Source organism: Pongo abelii, chromosome 21 (assembly GCF_028885655.2).
Source record: "Pongo abelii isolate AG06213 chromosome 21, NHGRI_mPonAbe1-v2.0_pri, whole genome shotgun sequence".
Lineage (NCBI taxonomy): Eukaryota > Metazoa > Chordata > Mammalia > Primates > Hominidae > Pongo > Pongo abelii.
Genome location: NC_072006.2, coordinates 38002562 through 38025186, shown reverse-complemented (window position 1 = coordinate 38025186; position 22625 = coordinate 38002562). Strand labels below are relative to the sequence as shown.

The 22625-nt window shown below is 48.0% G+C and overlaps 1 protein-coding gene across 1 annotated transcript in view; it reads right to left on the bottom strand.

Annotated features, from left to right (window-relative positions):
- Positions 1 to 3812: 3812 nt before the first annotated feature.
- CHMP4B (charged multivesicular body protein 4B) overlaps positions 3813 to 22625 on the bottom strand; it is a 43425-nt gene continuing 24612 nt past the window's right edge. Inside the window, exons 2-5 of the mRNA XM_024239003.3 lie at positions 9484 to 9661; positions 7069 to 7183; positions 5929 to 6055; positions 3813 to 4684 (exon numbers count right to left, since the gene is read on the bottom strand). Coding sequence (XP_024094771.1) covers positions 4620 to 4684; positions 5929 to 6055; positions 7069 to 7183; positions 9484 to 9661 — 485 coding nt within the window. The 3' untranslated portion in view covers positions 3813 to 4619. The remainder of the gene's footprint in view (positions 4685 to 5928; positions 6056 to 7068; positions 7184 to 9483; positions 9662 to 22625) is intronic.

Below are 22625 nucleotides of genomic sequence, written 5' to 3'. Positions count from 1 at the left end.
TTGCCTGAGAACCTGATTTCCTTTCTCCCTTTCTTTGTTTTCTGTTCCTTCTTTCCTTCTTCCTTCCCTTTCCTCTCGTCCTTTCCTGCCTGCAATTGCCTTAGTCTCATGCCCTTCATCCCATCTAGCTCCAGCCACCCTCTCCAGTTCTACCTCCCACCCACTCCAAGCAAGCCCCTTCCCCCAGCCAACTCCTCCCAAGGCAGCCCCTGGCCTCCCTGCCATGTCTCCCTCAGCAGGTTCCCTTGGTCTACAGTGCTCCGCCCCTCACAGGCATACGTGGAAAATCTGCTCCTTCACGTGCAAGGTCAGATCCCACCTCCTCCTGGCACACCCTGGCGACAGTACTTCCCTCTGACTTTCCACCACACCGGTGTTCACATAAATGTCTTCGTACCTGATCTGTGCCAGGTGGACCTAGGGGCCAGGAAGTACAGTGACCTCGCCATCTGGTAAGGGAGTGGGAAATGATGAAGAGACAGCACTGAGAGGTGGGCAGCAGAGGAGGAAGCAGCAGCTCTTGCAGGACAGAGAGGGCTGTGTCCAGGAGGGGAGGGCCACAGGGCCAGAGCACATGCTCCAGGAGACAGGGAAGTCTGGGTAACAGGATCTGAGGTTCAAAGGGAGATGAAAATGGGGGCCAGGTCATGAGGTCAAGTTAGCCATTCTGAGGACTTGATCCTGTCAACGTTGAGTGTTTGAGTGTGGGCTCCAGCCCACCTACATCAGAATTACCTCAGGAGTCTGTGAAAATGCAATTTTTGTTTTTGAGACAGTCTCACTCTGTTGCCCAGGCTGGAGTGCAGTGGTGCAATCTCAGCTCACTGCAACCTCTGCTTCCCAGGTTCAAGCAATCCTTCTGCCTCAGCCTCCCGAGTAGCTGGGATTACAGGCATGTGCCACCACGCCCGGCTAATTTTTGTACTTTCAGTAGAGACGAGGTTTCACCATGTTGGCCAGGCTGGTCTCGAACTCCTGGCCTCAAGTGATCCACCTGCCTCAGCCTCCCAAAGTGCTAGGATTACAGGCATGAGCCACCGCACACCTAGCAGTGAAAATGCAATTCTTGAGTCTCCACCCAGCTCGGGATTTTTCACAAGCTCCTTGGATAATGGTGACGCACCTTATTCTGCCCAGAACAGGAGAGGATGGAGGCAGACTGAGGGATTCGAAAGGACCAAGTGTCACGATCAGATCCACTTTTTGGAAGAAACTGGTAGCACCAACTACATACCTGTCTTATGTTCTTGGTTCTGCCTCCATGGTGGACACTGTCGGTGCCACCTACTCGGCAACTATCCCTCCTTCTTCCTTGTTACCAGAAGCCCAATTCTATCCAGCATCAACTTAGTGGGCATTAATATATGCAGGGAAGGGAGGCTCCACCCCTAGCCCTACGGGAGAGCCCTATTTGTCCCTTTCGTCCTGTACAAACATTCCAGACTCCCTTGCAGCAAGAAGTGGCGATGTGACAGTTATGGTCCATGAGGCATAAGGGACCAGTTGTGAGATGACTCTGGGGAAACCTGGCCTGTTAACATGGGCTCAGGTGAAGGAAAAGCTGGTGGGTGCTGGGCCTGCTGCTTCTTGACACTGGGCATGTGAGGAAGGGCCATCTTACAACCAAGAGACGGCAAGCCTTCCGGCCAGGTGTGGTAGCTCACTCCTGTAAACCCAGCACCTTGGGAGGCCAAGGTGGGAGCATCGCTTGAGCCCAGGAGTCCGAGATCAGCCTGGGCAACATCGTGAGACTCCCTCTCTACAGAAAACTTTAAAATTAGCTGGGAGTAGTGGCATGTGCCAGCTACTCAGGAGGCTGAGGTGGGAGGATTGCTTGAGCCCAGAAGTTTGAGGCTGCAGTAAGCCATGATTATAGCACTGTACCCAAGCCTGGGTGACAAAGTGAGACCCTGTCTCAAAAAAAAGGAAAAAGCCTCTATGTGTGCAGGATGCCAGAGCAGAAGGATGCAAAGAATCTGGTCCTTGAGGACATGGTTCAGCCACTACCCCAAACCCAGAACTGCCCCCTCGCCCCACCACCAAGACTTCTTGTCCTGAGATTTTTAGACTGTAACCACCTTGAGGGCAGGGACTCTGATGCCTGTACTCCTGGCGCCTTGAACAGTACTTAGCACACAGTAGGTGCTCAATAAATATTTGTTGACTAAGTTTTCGTAAATAAGTAAATGTCTCCATTGCCTATACCAGTGGGTTGAGGCTTCTGTTGCTTGTAGCCAAGGAATCCTGACTCAGTAACTTCTCTCTCTGGCCCCAAGAACCTCTTGAGAACAGGAGAGGGGCTGGGTATTACTGAACACTGTACCCCACAGGCCCTGGCACAAGACCCACATTCAGTAGAAATAAGCAGCTATTGCTCAGAGGAGTCACAAGGCCTGCCCTGGACCTGGCTTCTGGGTTCACCAGAGCTGGAGGGTTGAGTCTGCAAGTTCCCCTCACACAGACCTAGGGCAAGACGCCCTGTAACAGCTGATGAGAAGAGCTTAAGAAAGTCCACTGGGGGCCGGGCGCAGTGGCTCACGCCTGTAATCTCAGCACTTTGGGAGGCTGAGGTGGGCGGATCATGAGGTCAGGAGATCAAGACCATCCTAACATAGTGAAACCCCGTCTCTACTAAAAATACAAAAAATCAGCCGGGCATGGGGGTGGGCGCCTGTTGTCCCAGCTACTCGGGAGGCTGAGGCAGGAGAATGGCGTGAACCCGGGAGGAAGAGCTTTCAGTGAGCGCGATCTCAGCCTGGGCGACAGAGCGAGACTCCGTCTCAAAAAAAAAAGAAAGTCCACTGGGTCTCCCACACCAGTGATACCCAGAGGCCACACCAACTGCAGACTGAGGGGGTGGAAGCTGCCAGCAAGCACTGCCACTAGATTTGTCTTGAGGTGAAAGAACTTCTGAGACTAGCCAGACCCAAACTCCACACAAGTGAGGAATTTTTAAGCCACTGTCTTCAAGTCCCTCCCAGTTCTAAGTGTGGCAGCCCTGGGATGACGCAAGGAGGGGTGAGGGACAGGGCATGAGCCGCTCCACACAGACAGGACCTCAGGACTGATCTGCTCCCGTCCCCTTGCTTTCCAGGTGAGAACAGGAGCCCCAGGGAGGGTAGGCAACTTGCCCCAGGGCACCCGGTGAGCAATGATAGTGTCTCATTATGAACTCAGGTTGGTTTTACTTTAAAAGGTTGGGAGCGAGCACAGGAGGACAGGGATGTCCTCTCAATACTGCAAATTTGCATGCAAAATTAAGGATAAATATGTAGAGATCTACCTTTCTGAAGAGGGTCCGCAGCATGCATCACACTCTCAAGGGGATACAAGACCAAAGAAAAGGGGACAGAGTGGAAGGGGCTGGACCAGAGTCGTATGTTGAGTCTCAGCAATCCTGAGGTGACCTCTGTGTCCTAGATTCTCAGTCACTGCCCTAAACTTCCTCCCATGGGAAAGGCCATTTCTTCAATGTTCCCGATGAGCCTTGTCTGATGGGAGCACCATGGCTTCCAACGGTAAGGCTCCTGCTGGCACTGCCCATCAACACGGGCAGAGAAGAAACAGGGAAGAACCTGGAGTGCCCAAGAACCAACTCACCCTGAACTGTACCCAAAGAGTCCCCAGGCAAGGTGAGGGCCAATCTAGAACTTGAACAGACTTCTAGTGAGACAACCTCTGCTCTTTGGTTCAAACTGTTGACGCATGTCATGGTTAAGTCTTCCATGCTTCCAGACTCCACTGTACACCTTGCTGGTCTGGAAAGGGTCAGCTCCCGAGGCAAATGATAGATTAAACACAACAGCAAAGTATGAAAATTAATCGAGATATTTAATAGACAGTGCAAACCATAATTTCATCTGAATATAAATGTATGCACATGTTTCCAATGAGTTATCTATCAGTTATCACAAACAGCAACAAGGACCTTATAGCTATGTTAGAAAACTGTATAGCTGGAACTTAATTCTAACAATCTCACTTGCTCTCAAGAGAACACCATCCATTTCAAATCAATGTCACAAACTCCAGAAGACCAGGGGAGCAAGGGGGTGAGGAGTGGGCCAGACTGGTAAACACAGGGCCAATACACAGGTGATGGACAGAAACACAGCTCTGGAGGAAATCAAAATCAGATGCATTATTACAGCTAAGGGCAAGGAAAAGCCTATGGCTTTTGAAAAATGACTTTTCTGCCAGTACCATACAAGTACACAAAGAGATGTGCGGCAAGTCAACTGACTTACAAGGACAGAGGCTACATTTCAGGTCATTTCAACTGCAACCGGTTGACCCTTTCCATTGAGGATTCAGCAGTGGAGTCAGCATAGTCCAGAAGCTCAATGTTGGATTTGCAAATACCGTTTATTTTACAGAAATTCAACATTATAAACAGCAGGCACTTCCCACCCCACCCGCCCCCCTCCCTCCCCCCCGTCCCCCCAGGTGCAGACCATGCTATGCAGAGAGTCAGCAGCAACACGGCCCTACTGCTTTGGAGTGAGAGTCTAGAGCGATGGAACCTGCCTGCACCACATCCTGCCTGCCCCGCACACGCACACGCCTGCTCGCTGCGCAGGCCACCACAGTCTGTCTGGGCCCAGCCCGTGCTGGACCCGTTACATGGATCCAGCCCAGTTCTCCAATTCCTTCATGTCGTCATCCTCCTCTTCTTTCTTCTTGGCTGTGTGAAGACAGAAAAGGCTATTTAGGATGACTGGTGCGTTCAACATGTTCTGGCCGGAAATGAGGGCTGCCTGTGCTCCATGGTGTCTGTCAAACAGCCCTGCCCTGTGGCCAGCCTCCTCTCCAGGCTGTAGGCAGACTGCTCCTTGGTGCCTGAAAGCTGCAACATACAACTCTGGAAAACCAAGCACAGTTTGGCAGCACCCACCCTCCGCCTCCAGCAGGCCCAGACCAAACAAGGATTGTACACAGAGGCCCTCAGGATTCCCACGAGGCTTCGGTCCCAGAGCCTCCAAAGTGGGAGGACAGTGGGAAGAACCCCACAAGAGATCTAATCCTTGCCAACTCCACCTCAAGTGGCTTGACCCACGGCCACACAGCTCCAGGAGGCTTGCCTGACGGCCTCTGCCTACACAGGACTCCAGGCAGCTGACTCTACTTGAGGGGGCCGTTTCCTCTTTATACACGGGAGAGGGAGGTGACCACAGCTGGTCATGCACTGCCCCCAGGGTTCTCTCTCATGCCACATCAAATTGCCTCACTTTTTCTGGAAGTTCTGTGTGGATTACTTCTACCTGGGGGTGAAATATTGTGCGAGGGGATGGGAGAAGGGAAGAATTGAAGGGAGGAAACGAAGGTTTTATAGAATCAGGTCTCTAAAGGAGTCAAAGCTGTTTCCTTCCCCCAGGGGCTGCCTCTAGGGGCCAGGGCTTTTGCAGGTGTGCACAGCACAGGATGCTAGAGAGGGGGAAAGAGCTGTCCTGGACTCACGCTCTCACACGTTCTCACAGTGCCTGGAACTTTCTCTTCTTTAGTGAAATAGGAAAAATCATTCTACAAAAGAGGCTGTCAACTGGGGGTGATCCTCCCAACCCCTACCAAGGGACATTTGGCCATGTCTAAAGACATTTTCGGTTGACATAACTCAGGGCGGTTGCTACTGGCATCTAGCAGAGGCCAGGGATGGTGCTGGACATCCACAGTGCACCAGACAACCCCGCCCCCACCCTCCATCTCTCGGCCCAGAGAGGTATCCGGCCATGTCCATAGTGTCAAGATTAAGAAACCCTGCTCCAGAGAGAAACCAGAAAAAGCCAGGTGACATGGCCTCTGTGGCCACTACAATGGATCCTGTCTGGTTCTCAATCTTGGGCAAGCTCAGGACACAAACCAAAGCCAACTGACCACAAGATCACCCGCCACATGACCTCATGGGTGTATCATGACTCTAGAAGCACTCACCGGGTTTTGATGGTAGGGCTATAGAGGGAACATTTGGTAGAGGGACTGTTTCGGGTCCACTGATTTCCAGCAAATTCTTGTCTAGTTCCTCCTGTTCTAGTTCTTCTAATTCCGCCATGAGCTCATCCTAGTAAAAGGAAACACAAAGTGAGTGCCCTCCCTGGGAATCCCAGCCCCCGCGGTCATGCCTCCTACCTAATTAATGCTCATGGAGACACACACCCCTCTGAGAAGGTCTGCAGGGAGGTGAACTCCAGGTTCCAGACCCTGTGATTCAAATATCCTAAAGCAGCTTCTACTGGGGAACGTATCACTGCTGCACATCACTGATGTAGACCTCTGGTGTCCTGCACTAGATTGTAAGCATCTGGGAGAGGGGATCATATCTTTGCCTTCCTATTTCTTTGGCTCAGAGCTGGGCACACGAGTGAATGCTCAGAAATGTTTGCTGATTTGAAATGAACTCGATTCATCCATCAAACTCCAGTGTGAAAACATGAAAACCCTGGTGTTGAGAGCCAAAGGTAAGAGCTGTAGGCTGTTTTCTCAGTTACACAGCGGGGGTCAGAAAGCACAAAGAAAGGTCCAGCAGAAAGGACCTGACCTTCAGGAGACACAAATCTAGCACACAGTGAAGTACCTTCAACAGGGGCTGGTACCGTATTTTAAAAACCTAAGAGACTCAAGGTCCCAAATTGCTACAGAAGAAACTGGCAGGTGGCCGAGATCCAGACAGATACCCCGGGTCAGGGGTAAGTGCCCCCTCCTTGCTCTACCTTTCCCTCATGCTGGAGCTGTCTCAGGGCAAATCCTGTGAACTTCTCCAGGGCATGGTCATCTCTGCTGCCCAGCTCTGTGCCAGGCCCCACCCTGGAAAGGTGCAGGCTAGCTACTTGTTCAAATTAGTTAGTGACCTGAAACCTGCTGAAGGGTCCTGACGAATGTTCCTTTACCCTACCTAAGCTTCTACCCCAAATAGGGAAAGTGTCCCTCAAAATGTAGAATTCAGGGAGGGTTAACACCATGCCCTGTCTCTGTCCAAGTCCAAATGCTCCCTGCTGAGAGCCTTCAAGAGCACATCAAGGGACAGCCTCAGGGTGTCATTTGGGAAGCTTATGGGATCTGTACAAAACTACTCACCTCATCAAACTCTTCTCCAAACCCTACAGGTTTTGAAATTGCTGTTGAAATCTCTTCCGCAAGTTCTTGCTGGTCAGCAATGTCCTGCATTAACTCATCAACTTTATCGATGTCCCTGCAAATGCAATGGACAGGTATCATATCAATTGATTAGGCTGCGTAAAGAGTGCCTGCAAGGCAAAGCAGGAGCAGAAACTGGGCCCCACACAATCAGCTTCCCAGCCACACCCCCTGCAATGACTCCCTGTGAGGGGTTACTTGGCATTATTGCCTCCTCCCCTTTAAAATAGAGAATCATAGACTCAAGGGGACGGGAATGTCTTTAAGACACTACCCAGTCCAACACCCTACAGGTGGCACTATCAAGGTCCTACATGCAAATTAGTAAAGGTATCAGATAAGACCGCAGGGCTTTAACTCCTGGGCCAATAGCTCTTTTTCAAGTCGAGGGGTAACTCTGTACAGGGGGAAGTAAAAGCACAAATCACAGAAGACAGCCATGCCGTCTAATGGGCCTTCCATCTACTCAGTCCACCTATGGATCCTCTAGGACCCCAAAGGAAAGGCAAATTCTGCAAATATGCAGAATTTTCTTCTACACGCTGACAATCATATAAACCTATATTTACTCAAGCCAATATATACACATATATGTCAACATTTGCACAGTATTTAATGAGCTGCACTCTGCTAGGTTTCTAGGAGAACACAGAAATGAAGCATATATGGTTCTCATTCAAGCAGCTCGGTCCAATGAACATCCACCCTCAGACAAAACCTCATTTATTTGAAGGCTACTTCTCCTGCAACCTCACATTTCTAAAGCAAGATCAGCAAGCTTTTTCTGAAAAGGGCCAGATAGTAAATACTTTAGAATTTATGGCCAGTCTCTGTTGCAAATACTTAACCCTGCTACGTAGCACAAAAGCTGCCACAGACAATATGTAAATTAAGGGGCATGACTGTATTTCAACAAAACTTTTAAGGCCAGGCACAGTGACTCACACCTGTAATCCCAAAACTTTGAGAGGCCCAGGAGGGAGGATCACTTGAGGCCAGAAGTTTGAGACCAGTCTGGGCAACACAGTGAGACCCCATCCCTACAAAAAATTTTAAAAATTAGCCAGGCATGATGTCACACACCTGTAGTCCTAGCTACTCAGGAGGCTGAAGTGGGAGGATGGCTTGAGCCCAGGATTTTGAGGGTGCAGTGAGCTAGGATTGGGCCACAGCATTCCAGCCCAGGTGACAGACACAGCAAGACCTTGTCTCAAATAATAAAACTTTATTTACAAAAATAGATGGCAAGCCCAGAGGGTGCATTTTCCCACCCATTGGACAGCACAGCTGAGTACCCAAAAGGAAGCAAAAAAGGCTCCTAGCACCCCCAAATATATGCTGCCAAATCTGAGCACTACAACAAATACAGATTTTCTGAATTTTTTTTTTTTTTTTTAATTGAGATGGAGTCTCACTCTGTCGCCCAGGCTGGAGTGCAGTGGCGCAATTTTGGCTCACTGCAACTTCCGCTTCCTGGGTTCAAACGATTCTCCTGCCTCAGCCTCCAGTAGCTGGGATTACAGGCGCATGCCACGACACCCAGCTAATTTTTGTATTTTTAGTAGAGATGGGGTTTCAACTATGTTGGCCAGGCTGGTCTCGAACTCCTGACCTCAGGTGATCTGCCTGCCTCAGCCTCCCAAAGTGCTGGAATTATAGGCATGAGCCACCTCGCCCAGCCCAAATGCGGATTGTATTCATGAGAGAGGACTTCATTTGGAGCCTCCTTACCTTGGCCTTTAGTTACAACTGTAACAAGCTTGGTTATCTAGTTTCTTAGGTCACTGCCATGAGAGGTAGCCATACAGGGGAAGAAGGACTGCTGAGGGCAAGATCACTATCAATATGACAGCTACAGCCAGAGAGCAAGGGAGGAGGCAGAAAACGCCATCAAAAGCAGACATAGGAACAGAGAGATCCAAAGCCCTTGGATGAACCACACGTTTCAGGGCCCCTGACAGCATCAGGGAAAAATCATAGGCACCGATTCTAATCCCAGTTCTAGCCAAGCTCCCATGTCACACAGGGCAAATCAGCTTCCCTCTCTGGGACACAGCTTCCCCACCTTCACATTCACAGGTCTGGACAAGAGGACCTTCTAAAGGCCTTTCCAGCTTGAAACTATGCTCATCACAATAACCCTGAATTATTCAGAAAGTATTTTTGCATCCCATGAGGTCTGCTTCCAAAGGCACATCATCCATTTTCGGAGTTCCAAAAAAGAATGAGAATTAAAACAAACTCAGGGGCTCAAATAGGTAAGTCAAGGGATCCGTCTACCCAAGGCCATGGCCTGGGTACGAGGCATTCCGGGACTAGCACTGCCCTGTGGCGCAGGGGCGGGTGGACACATACATGTTGTCATGGGCCGCCTTCATGGCCTTGGCGGCATAGCCCATGTTCTTGAGCACCTCGGTGTTGGTGTTGGCATTCTCCAGGGCCTCCCGCTGGAACTCGATGGTTGATAATGTGCCGTCGATCTGCGCCAGCTGCTTCTCATACCTCTTCTTACGCTTCAGTGCCTGGAGGGCCGCTGCATGAGGGAGAAAACAGGGTTTCAGAGAGTCCCGGCACAGGGTGAGGTTCTAGTGTCACTGAGTCTTTTCCCCAACTCTACTGGAAGCACCTCTGTTGCTGCTTCCACTATAGCAGAGGGTTCATAAATTCTACACAAAGAGCACATTCAATTTTCTACAAAAACATAAAATTCACATACCTCAAAACACGGCCAGTAAACAAGCACACAAGCCAAAGTTCAACCCTCGGGTAACCACGCACACACACAAGTCAAAGCATGGACAGGCCACCCGAGGAAGAAGATGCTCTGGGGTCAAACTCCCTTAGGGTCAAAGCCCAGCTCACAGACTCAGGTGAGCTACTTGGCTTCCCAGATGGGGTCAGTGTGAGCAGCAGATGACATACTGTATGTAAACACCTGGCACATTCGTCAAATGCCCCTCAAAAAAAGCAGCTCTCATTATTATAAAGCAACTTTAAAGTACTATTTTATGCCAACTAAATTACAGAAATCATAAATATAATGACTACACCAAATACTAGATCAGTTTGGGTTAAAAATGCTATTTCACTCATAGCCAACAACTCTGTAAATTGTTACAATGCTTCCAAAAAGTAACACGGCAACACACAGCAACAACCATCACGATGTTCTTACCCTCTGACCCACTAATTTTAATTTCCTTCTGGAAATGTATTCAAAAGCAAGAAGCCCCATGTCTGAAGATGGCTACTACAGCATCCTCCATCATCGAAAACAAGACTAAACTAACAAGCCAGACAGAACTCCTTGCCACAGCCAAACCTAGAGTCTGGCCATTTGGCTGGGTCAGTGGCATCATCTACCTTGGCTTCCTAGCACGCTGAGACCATGGAGATCATCTCATGTTAAGGTCCAGACAAGGCAAGCAATTGGACCAAGGTGAATCTGTGGCACAACTGGGACCAAAACCACATCTCCCAACTTGAAACCCAGATTTCCTTCCCCTCACGGTCTCAGTTCCACTCTTCACACTGAAAAATATCTTTAGCACACATCTTAGATGATGTTGGGGCACAGGACACACCACCCCAAAATATGACTGTAGGAGACCAGAATATACCACTCCCCCAAAATATACTTCTTTGGCATATTTTGAGCTGGTTATTCTAAGAAACTAGAGTAGCTCAAAAAGCTGTCCTTTTGTTTAAAAAAAAAAAACAGTACATTTAAGAAGAAAATCTACATTACTAAAAGTATCTGTGCCAGGAAGAGGGCTGCTCCAGACAACTTTTATTACCTAAGAGACCTTGTATCTGCATAACAACACATCCTTTATTCACCATACAGTAATTCTTCCCTTCACCCTCCCATAAGTTGTGTCCCCCACAACAACCCCCAAGCCCCTATTCTTTTCTGTAGCTCAGGATGCTATATAAGCTTCAAGCATCTGACTCTTCTTCAAGTCTCATATTTTGTGGGATTTCCACATGTACATATGTAACTAAATATGGTTTTTCTCTTGTTAATCTGTCTTATATCAATTTAGTTTGTAGCCCAGCCAAAGAAACTAGAAGGGAACTATTTTTTGCTCCCCTGCAATAGGCATCAAAAGCTAGGAAGGAGGCTTAGCACAGACTCTGTCAGAAGAAATGGCTGAGCTGGACTGGACTGGGTCAGGAGCACTAGCCTCACACACACATGCACTCAGCACGCACACTCCCCCGTGTCCTGGAGTTCTGGACCACAGCCATCTCCTGCAGACTGGAGGTCAAAACCCCCTCCCCCATGAGGCTGTGGTTTCTCCATATGTCACATGAATAGGTCCCATGCTCCTTCTACTCACACCCCCTGTTGGCCTGGGATTCCGTCCTAAGGACCATTTGCCAAGGGAAAACGGCTTGGCCTGCGTATAGCACACAGTTCCTCCAAAAGCAGCAGAAAAATTCTCCCAGCCAGTCTTTCCAACAAATGCTGACCAAAATACATACATATACACATAAAGAGAACTCGTAAAACATCTGAACAACAATGAAATGTGCCTCATTAAAATCTGAAAAGCCACTGAATCCGTCATCTCCCTTGATTCTGATGTAGGCCGGAATGGCCCAAGACTTCAAGAAACCCATCCTGCAGTCACACCAGGGGATCCTCGAGACCTTCACTCTCACCTTCTGTTAGCACTAAGTCATGCTCACTTCATAAGGGCCTCAAAATAGCGACCCTTTAAGGTTAGATGATAAGGTTAGTTGATGAGGAAACTGAGGTTCAGAGATGCCCTGTGACTCAGTCCAGGTAACTGGCAGAGAGGGGACTTAAACCAGGTATGGAACCCGAAAGTCCCTGCCCTGCCATTACGTTATGTCCCCCAACTTAATGAAAAAGGTAGGATACTGCCCTGGTGGGATCGTCCAGTCCTGCAGGAAGTGACATGGGGACTGTGGGAACACAGAAGAGGGAATGCAAATCCAACCATTCCTTTGCTGAAAAATCCTCAGTAGCTCCCTTTGCCATATGGTTTAATATGGCCTGCCAGGTCCTGCAGAGGCAAGACGTTAGAATTCTCTCTACAAGCCCAAGTCCCAGGAGCCCTAGCACAAGGTCTACAGAACCGCCTTTGCCATCAGTAATGTCAGAGGGAAGAGGTCCTGGGAGAGTCCTGTAAGTGCCCCAGGGCGTGGGGCTGCTGGCCTGCTTCCTGTGACTTCCTTGGTGCTGTGTTCCTTTTCCACAAAAGCCATACCCTAGACATACTCTAATCACCAAGTGATTGTGAATCCTTCCAAGATCAAGTGCCAATGTCCCACAGGTGCCCCTTTCCCAACTCCCCTCCAGCCAGCTCCATCACCCACAGCCCAGCCCATCATTAAGATTCACCAAGGCCTTCCAGACCAGGCACGCTGGCTCACGCCTGTAATCCCACCACTTTGGGAGGCCGAGGTGGGTGGATCACCTGAGGTCAGGAGTTCAAGACCAGCCTGGCCACCATGGTGAAACCCCATATCTACTAAAAATACAAAAACATGGTGGCACGCACCTGTAGTCCCAGCTACTTGGGAGGCTGAAGCAGGAGAATTGCTTGAACTCAGGAGGTGGAGGCTGCAGTGAGCTGAGACCATGCCACTGAACTCTAGCCTGGGCAACAGAGCAAGACTCCATCTCGGGAGCGGGAAAAAAAAAAGATTCACCAAGGCCTTCCAAGAGCCTGCTGCGTGATGGTGAACAAGCAACAGCAGTCCCATCCGCCTCCTATTTCATTTAATCATCCAGAGATCCCAAATGAACAAGGAGGCTGGGGATCAGAAAGGTGATGCAGCTCACCCAAGTCATCCTTGTGCCAAGCGAGGAGGGGAGTAGTCTGTGTAACTCACAGCTCTATGCTCTTCCTCACGGGCTCAGAACGACAGCAAGTGACTCTGAGACTGTTCATAAGAGCAAACACTCGGCCGGGCGCGGTGGCTCACGCCTGTAGTCCCAGCACTTTGAGGGGCCAAGGTGGGTGGATCACAAGGTCAGGAGATCGAGACCATCCTGGCTAACACGGTGAAACCCCATCTCTACTAAAAATACAAAAAAATTAGCCAGGTGTGGTGGCAGGTGCCTGTGGTCCGAGCCACTTGGGAGGCTGAGGCAGGAGAATGGCGTGAGCCCGGGAGACAGAGCTTGTAGAGAACCGAGATCACGACACTGCACTCCAGCCTGGGCGACAGAGCGAGACTCCGTCTCAAAAAAAGGAAAAGAGCAAACACTCTTTGACAGAGCTGCCTTGCTTTTCAGCGTCCCGAGTGTAGCAGGAGCTTGGTAAAATGCTTATGAAACTGATTTTATACAGTCAGCTACATTCTTATATTTAAAACCAAAGTTATTTCCCTATTAACATCATAGATTTAGAACTGCTTTTTCTCCAATACATTTTCCATTGGCAGTGACTCCTTGTATGCCAATCCTAACTTCCTCTGACCTCCACCTCCCACTTCTAAAATCCCCCAAATAAATGATCTGGAAACAAATACGCAAATATACCAGGGAGGAAACCAACAGCCCATCCCCACCCCAAATGAAATAATGCTGATATTATTCATCTTTGCAGATCAGCAATCCAGCACAATGACTGATACACAGTAAGTGCTTAGTATCTACTAAATTGAACCTCCAATTTCATTTGTCTTACAAGGTTTTCATGTATTCTATCCAGGGTTCTTCATGGGGGATCCACCCATATTTTATCTCCCGTGCACCTCTGACCCACAGAATTGACGTCTTACTGGAACACAGGCTAGAACAATCATTTGACAGCATCCTTCCACTGCATTCCTCCTGGCCCATAAAACAGGGACTTCCCATAAGCACCCGGCTGTAAGGTGTGCTCTCTCATACTGGGGACAGGACCTGAGCAAACAGTATGAGGGACAGTCCCAGGGTATCCCCCCAGGACTCCCCTTCCTGCCTGCAGGGTTCACACAGCCTCTTCCCCTCTATGCAGTGAACTCTCCAGGATGTCGATTTTTCTTATCTAAATCCATCTGCTGTCTGTGTTTCTCAACTAGTTGAGAACTCCAAAGAGAAAGGCTACATGATTAATTTTCCCCCACAGAAACACCTAAACATGCTTCATGAGTAAAGTTACCTTGAAAATAGACATGGGGTCAGCATCTGGGCTGCAGAAACAGATGTAGACAAATATTCACAGCACTTGAACCATCTCCTATGTCTTACAAATGCATGGCTCCGGTGGTGAGGTGTAACAGGGCAAACTAAAGGCTCAGAGGTATTAGAGTGCTTCCACAAGTAAAACGCCATTCTTCTTGAATACTATTACACTTAGTAAAACTTCCTCCATGCCAACCTCATTTCTGACCACAGAAATTTGCTTCTATCTGTAACCAACCCAATATTTTCATAAATATTAAATATATACTGGTTCTTAGTGTTTTGCCTTAACTTCTCCAGATTCCTGATGGTTAGATTAAAAAACAAGTACCGAGTTAAAGAGAAGCTGTTCATCTAAATCAAATATTCGAAAAAGAGGTGTCTAAAGAAACCCATTTTCTGCCAGAGAACCCCCAGCGTCATTTATAAACACAATGGCTTTAACAATTGAAATCTAACCCAGGCCAATAGAAGTTTAAGAGGTGGCTTTTAGATGGGAAAAAACAGTCCTTGGAATCTCCATATTTAATTATGCCTTTGCCAGTTCCAAGAGAGTAATTACAGCAGCAATTACAGAATCTAATAACCAGCTTTATTGGCTGTGAAAGCTGAAGCAAAAACAACTCCAACCATGTTGAAATAAACATTGGTCTCCAGACAGTTGCTTCATTAGCCCCTCCAAACAGCTATTTAAGAGAAAGGATACAGAACAGATACCGTAAGAAGCAGAGACCAGTCAAAAAAATGTTCACCCAGGATGGAAACCCTTTCTGTGAGGCAACAGTTAGTGATTACAGAAACCATTTTCAGAGAACACATCCGTTCAATACAACTAGACAGGATGTTCCTTTCTCCTAGTCAAACACAACTTCTCTGAAAAGCTGCTGAGGATGGCAAGTCTGCCTGTCCCAGATCTGGGGGCATTCAGTATAGGGGCAAATAGCCCAGGGCACCTCAATAGATGCCAAGAAGTCATAACTATACACTCATTACTAGTATAGAGAAATTCAGGCATGGAGGGAAGGAGGGCCCAATAATATGCTCTCACTAAACGAACGGCAGTGTCTACAGTCCTTTTGAAGACCCCAGAGTCTACATTTGAAGTCATCTAACAGAAGGTACAGGGCTGGGAGGGAAGAGGGCTGCTGGTTTCCCACTCTCAGCGTGAAGAGCAAAGCAAATGAACACACTCCTGAGGTCCTGAGGACACTTACACACAAATGCAACACCAGGACTCCAGCCTAAGTGAGCGTTCTGAAGAACCCTCAGCAGCCTGGTCCCAGTAGGGCTACTGGCAGGCAGGGAGCCGAGCAAGGCTGAGGGGGCCCCACTTTGCCTGCCTCCAGCAATCGCTCAGATAGCCCCTCCTGGCTCATTCTGCCAGTGAATAAACTCAGATATTCAGGGTGCCCTTAGCCAGAACTATGCCTGGCCCCCAAGCCACTGGTTGCTCTGCTGGACGGAGGAAGTGATGGGGGTATCATCTGTGATCTGTCATCTGCCCTGTGTGTATGGGCAAGAAAAGACTCAAAGTCAAGTCTACGGCCATACCACCCTGAACATGCCCAATCTTGTCTGATCTCGGATGACACAAAGTCAAAACAACACAGTTAACCACCAATGTCAAAGAAACCCATTCTCCTGTAAAGATGGTTATCAGTGACCATCCTCGTACCACATGGCATTAGAGATCCCACCAAACTTTGACTAAGTAAGAGTTACGATCATGGCATCAAGAATAGAGGGAGCTTGAGGAGCTCTTGGAGATAACGAAGACTAACCCCTCATTGGATAACTGAGAAAAATGATGTCCAGAACAGGTGGCACAGCTTGCCAGGACCCCGCAGTGCACAGTGAGACAGAGAAAGAACCAAGACTAGAACCCAGGTCTCCAGCCCAGGACTCTTTCCACCACCTCAAGTCTGTTGTCTCCAAATTTAGTTGCTACAAATAAATCAGCAGTTCCCCGTGCCATAAGGAAAACAGTCTGCCTAATGTTCTTCCATCCAGTTTCCAAACCCTGCCCTTGATAAACTCCATTTTAAAGCTCATGCTGACACATGAAAGAACCAAAAAGCTACCTGGTTTGCTCTCCTAAGTCCCCAGATAGAAGGGGGGAAAAAAAGAATGGGAAAGAGGTGCTAATCGGGCTGGCTGAAGAATACCTTCCCCTAATGAGTGCTGTTGATACACCTGCAGTTTCAGAAGGCAGGGCAGGGCTAGGCTCTCATTTCTCTACGCTGTGTGAGGGTGCCTGGGACAGCATGGGCAAACAAAGTTATCAGAAACCAAAATGCACAAAATGAACATTGGAAGCCCAGACAGAGGCTGTTTTGTGTCCATCATTGCTCTGACAGTGTCACAGGCTCACCTGCAGGACAAGTGCCTCATCCTGCAAAAGCCTTGGAACGCTGTCCCTGACATTGCTGTATTTATTCCCACACAGCTGGAGAGTTCAGGCTAGAGGTGCAGACAGCTTTTTCCAGAGCAGCCTCCTTCTCTGTGATGTATCTCCCTGTTCCTCTAATTTGCTCTCCGTGGCCTGGAGCTAATGCACTCCATTTAGAGATGGTAAAATAAGTACTTGTGTATGACCAGGAAATCGGAGTCTGAAACCCTGCTGACTTCATCAGCAAACACATAGGGAGTACAGTACTCACTGCAAGGGAAAATTCTAGACAGAAAGAAAGAAGTCCCTTATCTGTTTGAAAGGGACAAAGATGAAAGAAATAAGCCCCACAACTAACAACCTAACAGAATATCAAACACTCCAAATCATTTAAACAATACAAACAAAGTGTGTTCCGTAAAAGGCATGATAAAACACACTCTGCAGTCAAACAAGCTTAGGAAATGCTGGGTCACATCAAGTTACAACGGTCATTTAGGGAATCCAGTTGTCCAGCTTCGAGTTTCACCTCCACCATCAAGTAGATTACTTAATCTCACTAATAACCCTCATGATAACAACATGCACCTCATAGGGTTATTGTGAGGATTAAAATGAAGTATGTATGTAAAGCACCTGGCACAGGGCATGACATGTAGATGTTGGTCACTGGTATTATTTACTGCAGGACTTCCCAGATCCTATTTTGATAGGAAGAAAACACCGACACCTAACTGGCTCACCAAAAAAAAGAAAGAGAAAGAAAAGACAAGAAAAACCAATAAGACACACACCGACATCTGTAAAACACAGCTTGGGAGAAACCAATTTAAAACCACCTGATCATTTGGCCAACGCCAGCTTCATCAACCCCTGCCCTTGGCTGATGCCGGCCAGCACTGGGGCACAAAGAAAAGAATATGAGGCTTGGTACCAGTAGACCAGGCCAGAATCCCAGCCCTGAAGGTGGGTGTCAGGTAAGTTATTTCACATCTCTCAACATGTTTGTCAGATGCAAGATGGGGGTGAAACCACGACCCTAAGGACAGACGAGAAAGATAATCACTATGCAAACACTTGATGAATGTGAGCATTCTCTCCTCTGTCTTGCCTGTTTCCCCCCCACCTCTCTTTCCTTGCCTGTGTCCAGCATTGTCTCTGGGGATCTCTGCATCTTCTTGTCCCTGTCTGTCCCCCCCCACCTTTTTTTTTTTTTTTTTTTTTGAGATGGAGTCTCACACTGTCACCCAGGCTAGAGTGCAGTGGCGCGATCTCCGCTCACTGCAACCTCCGCCTCCCGGGTTCAAGTAATTCTCCTGCCTCAGCCTCCCAAGGAGCTAGGATTACAGGCGCCCGCCACCACACGGTGGTGTCCCGTCCCCTTTCCTAGCCCAGTATGTCTAAGAAAGAGTATGCAGTTATGGCATGGTGGAGAAAAAGTTAATATATAACAGCAGCTAACATTTATGAGAAGCTTCCTGGGTGCCATGATTGGTGCTTTCATGGCAATAAAAAATTGATACTTTCCATGCTCACTAGTTCTTCCCAACAACCTATCTATGAGGTAGGTACTATTACTGTCCCACTTGAAAGGTCAGAGTATTGAGGCTCAAAGAGTTTATCACCTGCCCAAGTCAGACAGTTAGGCAGTGGCAGGCCTGGGATTAAAGCCAAGCTGCCTATCTGCAAAGGGCATGTTCTTTCTTTGCTGAAGAGCGTCTACCCCGCACCAAGCAGGCATCTGGGCCTGCTTCTGCCTGAGCCTGGGGATCTGAAAGCCCTGAAGGCCTTCCCCTCCCCATGGACCCCACAAGTTAGCAGCAGTCTGGCACCAAAGGCATTCAGCGGGCTGCCTGTTCTGCCCACAAATTGTCCACTAGCGACAGTCCAGACGGTATGCAGCAAAAACCTCTACCTGGAAAAAAATTTTTTTTCTAGTAGATTTTAAATTGGTTAAAAGCACATGGGATAAAAATCTAACCATTATTACCATCCTCTCTACACTTAGGTCGATGACTCTACATAGCTGGAAAGTTTGCTGTGAGCTTTTTTCCTGTTTTAAAGAATAAATGTCTTCTTCCTTCACGTCTACCCTAAACCATAAGCTCCTCCAGGGTGGAACCTCCATCTTTGTGCCTCTAACAGCACTGGGACAGGGAGAAGGGAGGGGCTCTCCATAACGCCCAACTTGACCCTGCCATTTCCTCACTTGTGGGTGCCCCCGTCCTCTCACCCTATAATAGCTTCCAGATCTTTTCCCAGGTCCTAAGAGAGCCTTTCCTCCACATTCTGGAGGGCCCAGGGACCAAAGCTACAAGAACCTCTGTCACTTGCCCACTTTTTTCCTGTGTCAACCCACACTGGAATTGCTAGAACCCTAAAACCAAAGGGTCAGGGCATTATTGATTAGGGACAATGAGCCTAGGACCTCCCCTGTGACTATACCTGGAGGGAAGTAGCAGAGACCCAAAGTAAGCAGCAGATTATTCCAGACTGGGTCAGCAGGCGTGGCCCAGGGCATAAGGAAGGAGAGAAATGGCCACGGGAGTCAGGGTCACCAAAGGGAATGGTGCAAGGCCTATCTGGACTGCCTCCTCCTGCTCCCCAAAGGGCAGCTGATCAGGAAGAGAAGGGGTTTCACTTCCTAGACCCAGCAGGCAGCCCTGGGGTAGCTCTTGGTGATCAAGATAACTCAGAGCCAGGAGGGGGAAACCAGGATACTGGGAAGGAAACTGACCTCCCCCTGGTTAGTGAGGGCCATAGTCACTCAGCCTGTGCCCTGCAATCCAAGGCCAAAGTTCTTTCCTAGACACCAGCCAGGCTGCAGAATTTCATTTAAACAGCGATCAGAGGCTAAAACTGAGCGCCCATGCAGCCCACAGATATGTCTTCATTTGTCCCATGTCTTAAGTCATGTCTTAATACGTAAATTTGAATATTACATATTGCACATAAAAATCCAGATTTTTGGCTTCCTTTTGTAAAGATGGAGTATCTGGCAACACTGAGCCCACACTGCCACCTAGCAACGATCCACTAGAGCAGAGCGGCAGCCATCCCTTTTGGAAGGGGCACATACTTTCCAGTCCATCTCAGAGCCCACCACTGCCCACCAACTTCTACCTGGACACATTACTCATTTACATGTCCTGACCAATCCCTGTAACACCTGACACTAATCTTACGTCCGGAGGAAACTGCTAGGAGTTATCTGATATAATCCCTTGCCTTCAGGCAGTTAAGGCTGTGTTCAAGTTAAAGACAGGCAACTGATATCATAAAGGTTCAACAACCTGCTCAAAGTAACAAAGTTAAAGGTACTTGACAAGGAGGAATCCAAGCCAGGTGCCCCGAACAGGAGACTTGTATCTAGACACAACCTGCAACACGGGTCCTGTGATCCCGAATCTGGCTTCTAGTTCCAACTCTGCCATGACTAAAGTATGTCACTGGGCAAGTCCCCTCATTTCCTAGGGCCTCAGACTCCTCATCAAGGACACAGGAAGGGCGGATTAGGTGCTCTCTCTAGGTCTTCCTCGAGCTCTAACAATAGGTGAACCCATATAGTTCTGAGGTTTCCAGTAACAGGATTGAAACAAACACAGAAGGCTCTTTCTGGTTGATCTTGTGTGATCCAGAAAATGTAATTAACATCCATATGCTCCATTTCCTGACTGCTTCACATAATCAAGTTTTTCCTGCCCAATGAAATAAGGAGTCTTTCTTATTTTAACTGGCTTCACAAACTGAGTTAGAATGATCAGAAACTCCCTTTAGCCTCTGAATTAAGCTGCTTCAACTGGGCAGAGGAAGTAGCACTCAGATCCAATGTGAGCCACAATGTCACTCAGGAAGCAAAGGTAACTATAGTTAGAATGTGAACACAGACACCTTCACCCTCCGTCTCCTTACAAGTTCTGGCACTGCCTCCCTCCTCTGTCTGAAATTCCTCTCTCTTGTCAGCCTTGAGGGATCCCCTAGCCTGGTTCCCTTGCCCCAGAGGCCATTCCTTCTTGAGGTTTTTTTTTTCCTAGGTCCTTCCCTCTTCTCAATTCCTAATGGTTGAAGCTCAAATCTTAAAAATCTTGATCCTGGGTTCTTCTGTTTTTTTTGTTTTTGTAAGACAGGGTCTTGCTCTATTGCCCAGGCTGGAGTGCAGTGGCACAATCTCAGTGCACTGCAACCTCTACCTCCCAGGCTCAAATGATCCTTCCATCTCAGCCTCCCAAATAGCTGTAGCCCAGGCTGGTCTCCAACTCCTGAGCTCAAGCAATCCAATCCACCTTGGCCTCCTAAAGTGCTGGGATAACAGGAGTGAGCCACTGCGCCCAGCCAGTTCTTCCTTTCTCACATGAACTAACACCTGTTCTGAGCCTCGTATTTTATTCTTGTATTTAATCCTGACAATAAGGAATTCGTCTTACTCGCCAATTTTACAGATGAAGAGACTTGAAGCCCAGAGAGATTATCTCAAAGCTTGTGAATAACCAACCAGCAGAGTCAGGATTCAAATCCAGACTCTTCCTTCTGCTTCTAGCCAAGACAGAATGGCAGGGACTAGATTTATCCGTAGCCCACGAGAAATGAATTAACAGTTTTTGAGACACTGGACATCAAGCAAAAAAGGACAGTGATCCAAGTTGAACCCTACGATCACACCCAGTTGATTGCTGAGAGTTTCCAGGCCAAGGAGCAGGCAAGGAAAACCCAGGCAGAGCCCAGCAACTTCCTGAATTAATGAGATAGAGCTGAGAGTCTGGGGAGACCAACGCAGCTGGAGTTCATGAGAGTACCTGAGGAGAGAGCTGCATGGAGACAGAAAACCCTGGAGAGCCACGGAGGGTCCTCCTCAAGTATTCAGCAGAATACTGATCAGCACCCCTGTATGAAAAAGCTATCTAAGGCCAGGGAAAGAACCACTCAAAAGGATAACAGAGAATAAATAATATTAAATACTCACATGGGGCCAGTCATAATGCCTCTTCCTCAGCTAGATTAGAAAAGCCTCATAATTCTTCTTGGAGGGCCTTCAGGAGGGCCTTGTCTTAATAGTAGGGATTAACTAGCCCTATACTAGATAAACACTGCTCTGGGCCTGCCTAATAATTCTTAGACCCAAGACCCAAAAGGCAAACTGTTACCAAAAACTTGTGGCCCCAAAACATAAAGAATATAGGATGACAGAAATATTCAGTACCCAACAAGGCAAAATTTACATTTGACATCTAATCAAAATCTACCATTTATGCAAAGAAATGGGTAAATAACACCCATGATGCAGAGTAAAATCAACAAATTGCAAGTAACCCAAACTAACACAGATGTCAAAATTAGCAAAGAGATTAAAACAGTTATAACTATAGTCTATATGCTTAAAAAGCGAAGGAGAAACAGGGAAGATATTTGCTATGGTTTGGATACGGTTTGTTTGGCCCCGCCAAGTCTCATGTCGATATTTCACCACCAATGTCGGAGGTGGGGCCTAGTGAGAGGCATCTGGATCATGGGGGCGGATCCCTCAGGAATGGCTTAATGCCATTCTCCAGGAGTAAGTGAGTTCTTACTCAGTTCCCGAAAGAGCTGGTTGTTAAAAAGAACCTGGCACCTCCTCCTCTCTCTAAGCTCCTCTCACCTAAGCTCCCCTTCACCTTCCACCATGAGTGGATGCAGCCTGAGCCCTCGCCAGCAGCAGATGCTGGCACCATGCTTCTCATACAGCCTGCAGAACTGTAAGCCAAATAAACCTCTTTTCTTTATACATACCCCAGCCTCTGGTATTTCTTTAATAGCAACACAAATAGACTAAGATAAATTTTTTAAACACCTACATCGAGCTTCTAGAGATTAAAATTATTACATGGATTAACAGCAGATCAGACACTTCATTGATGAAAAGATTTGTAAACTTGAATAGCAATAAAAACTATCCAAAATGAAATACAGAGACAAAAAAGAATTTTA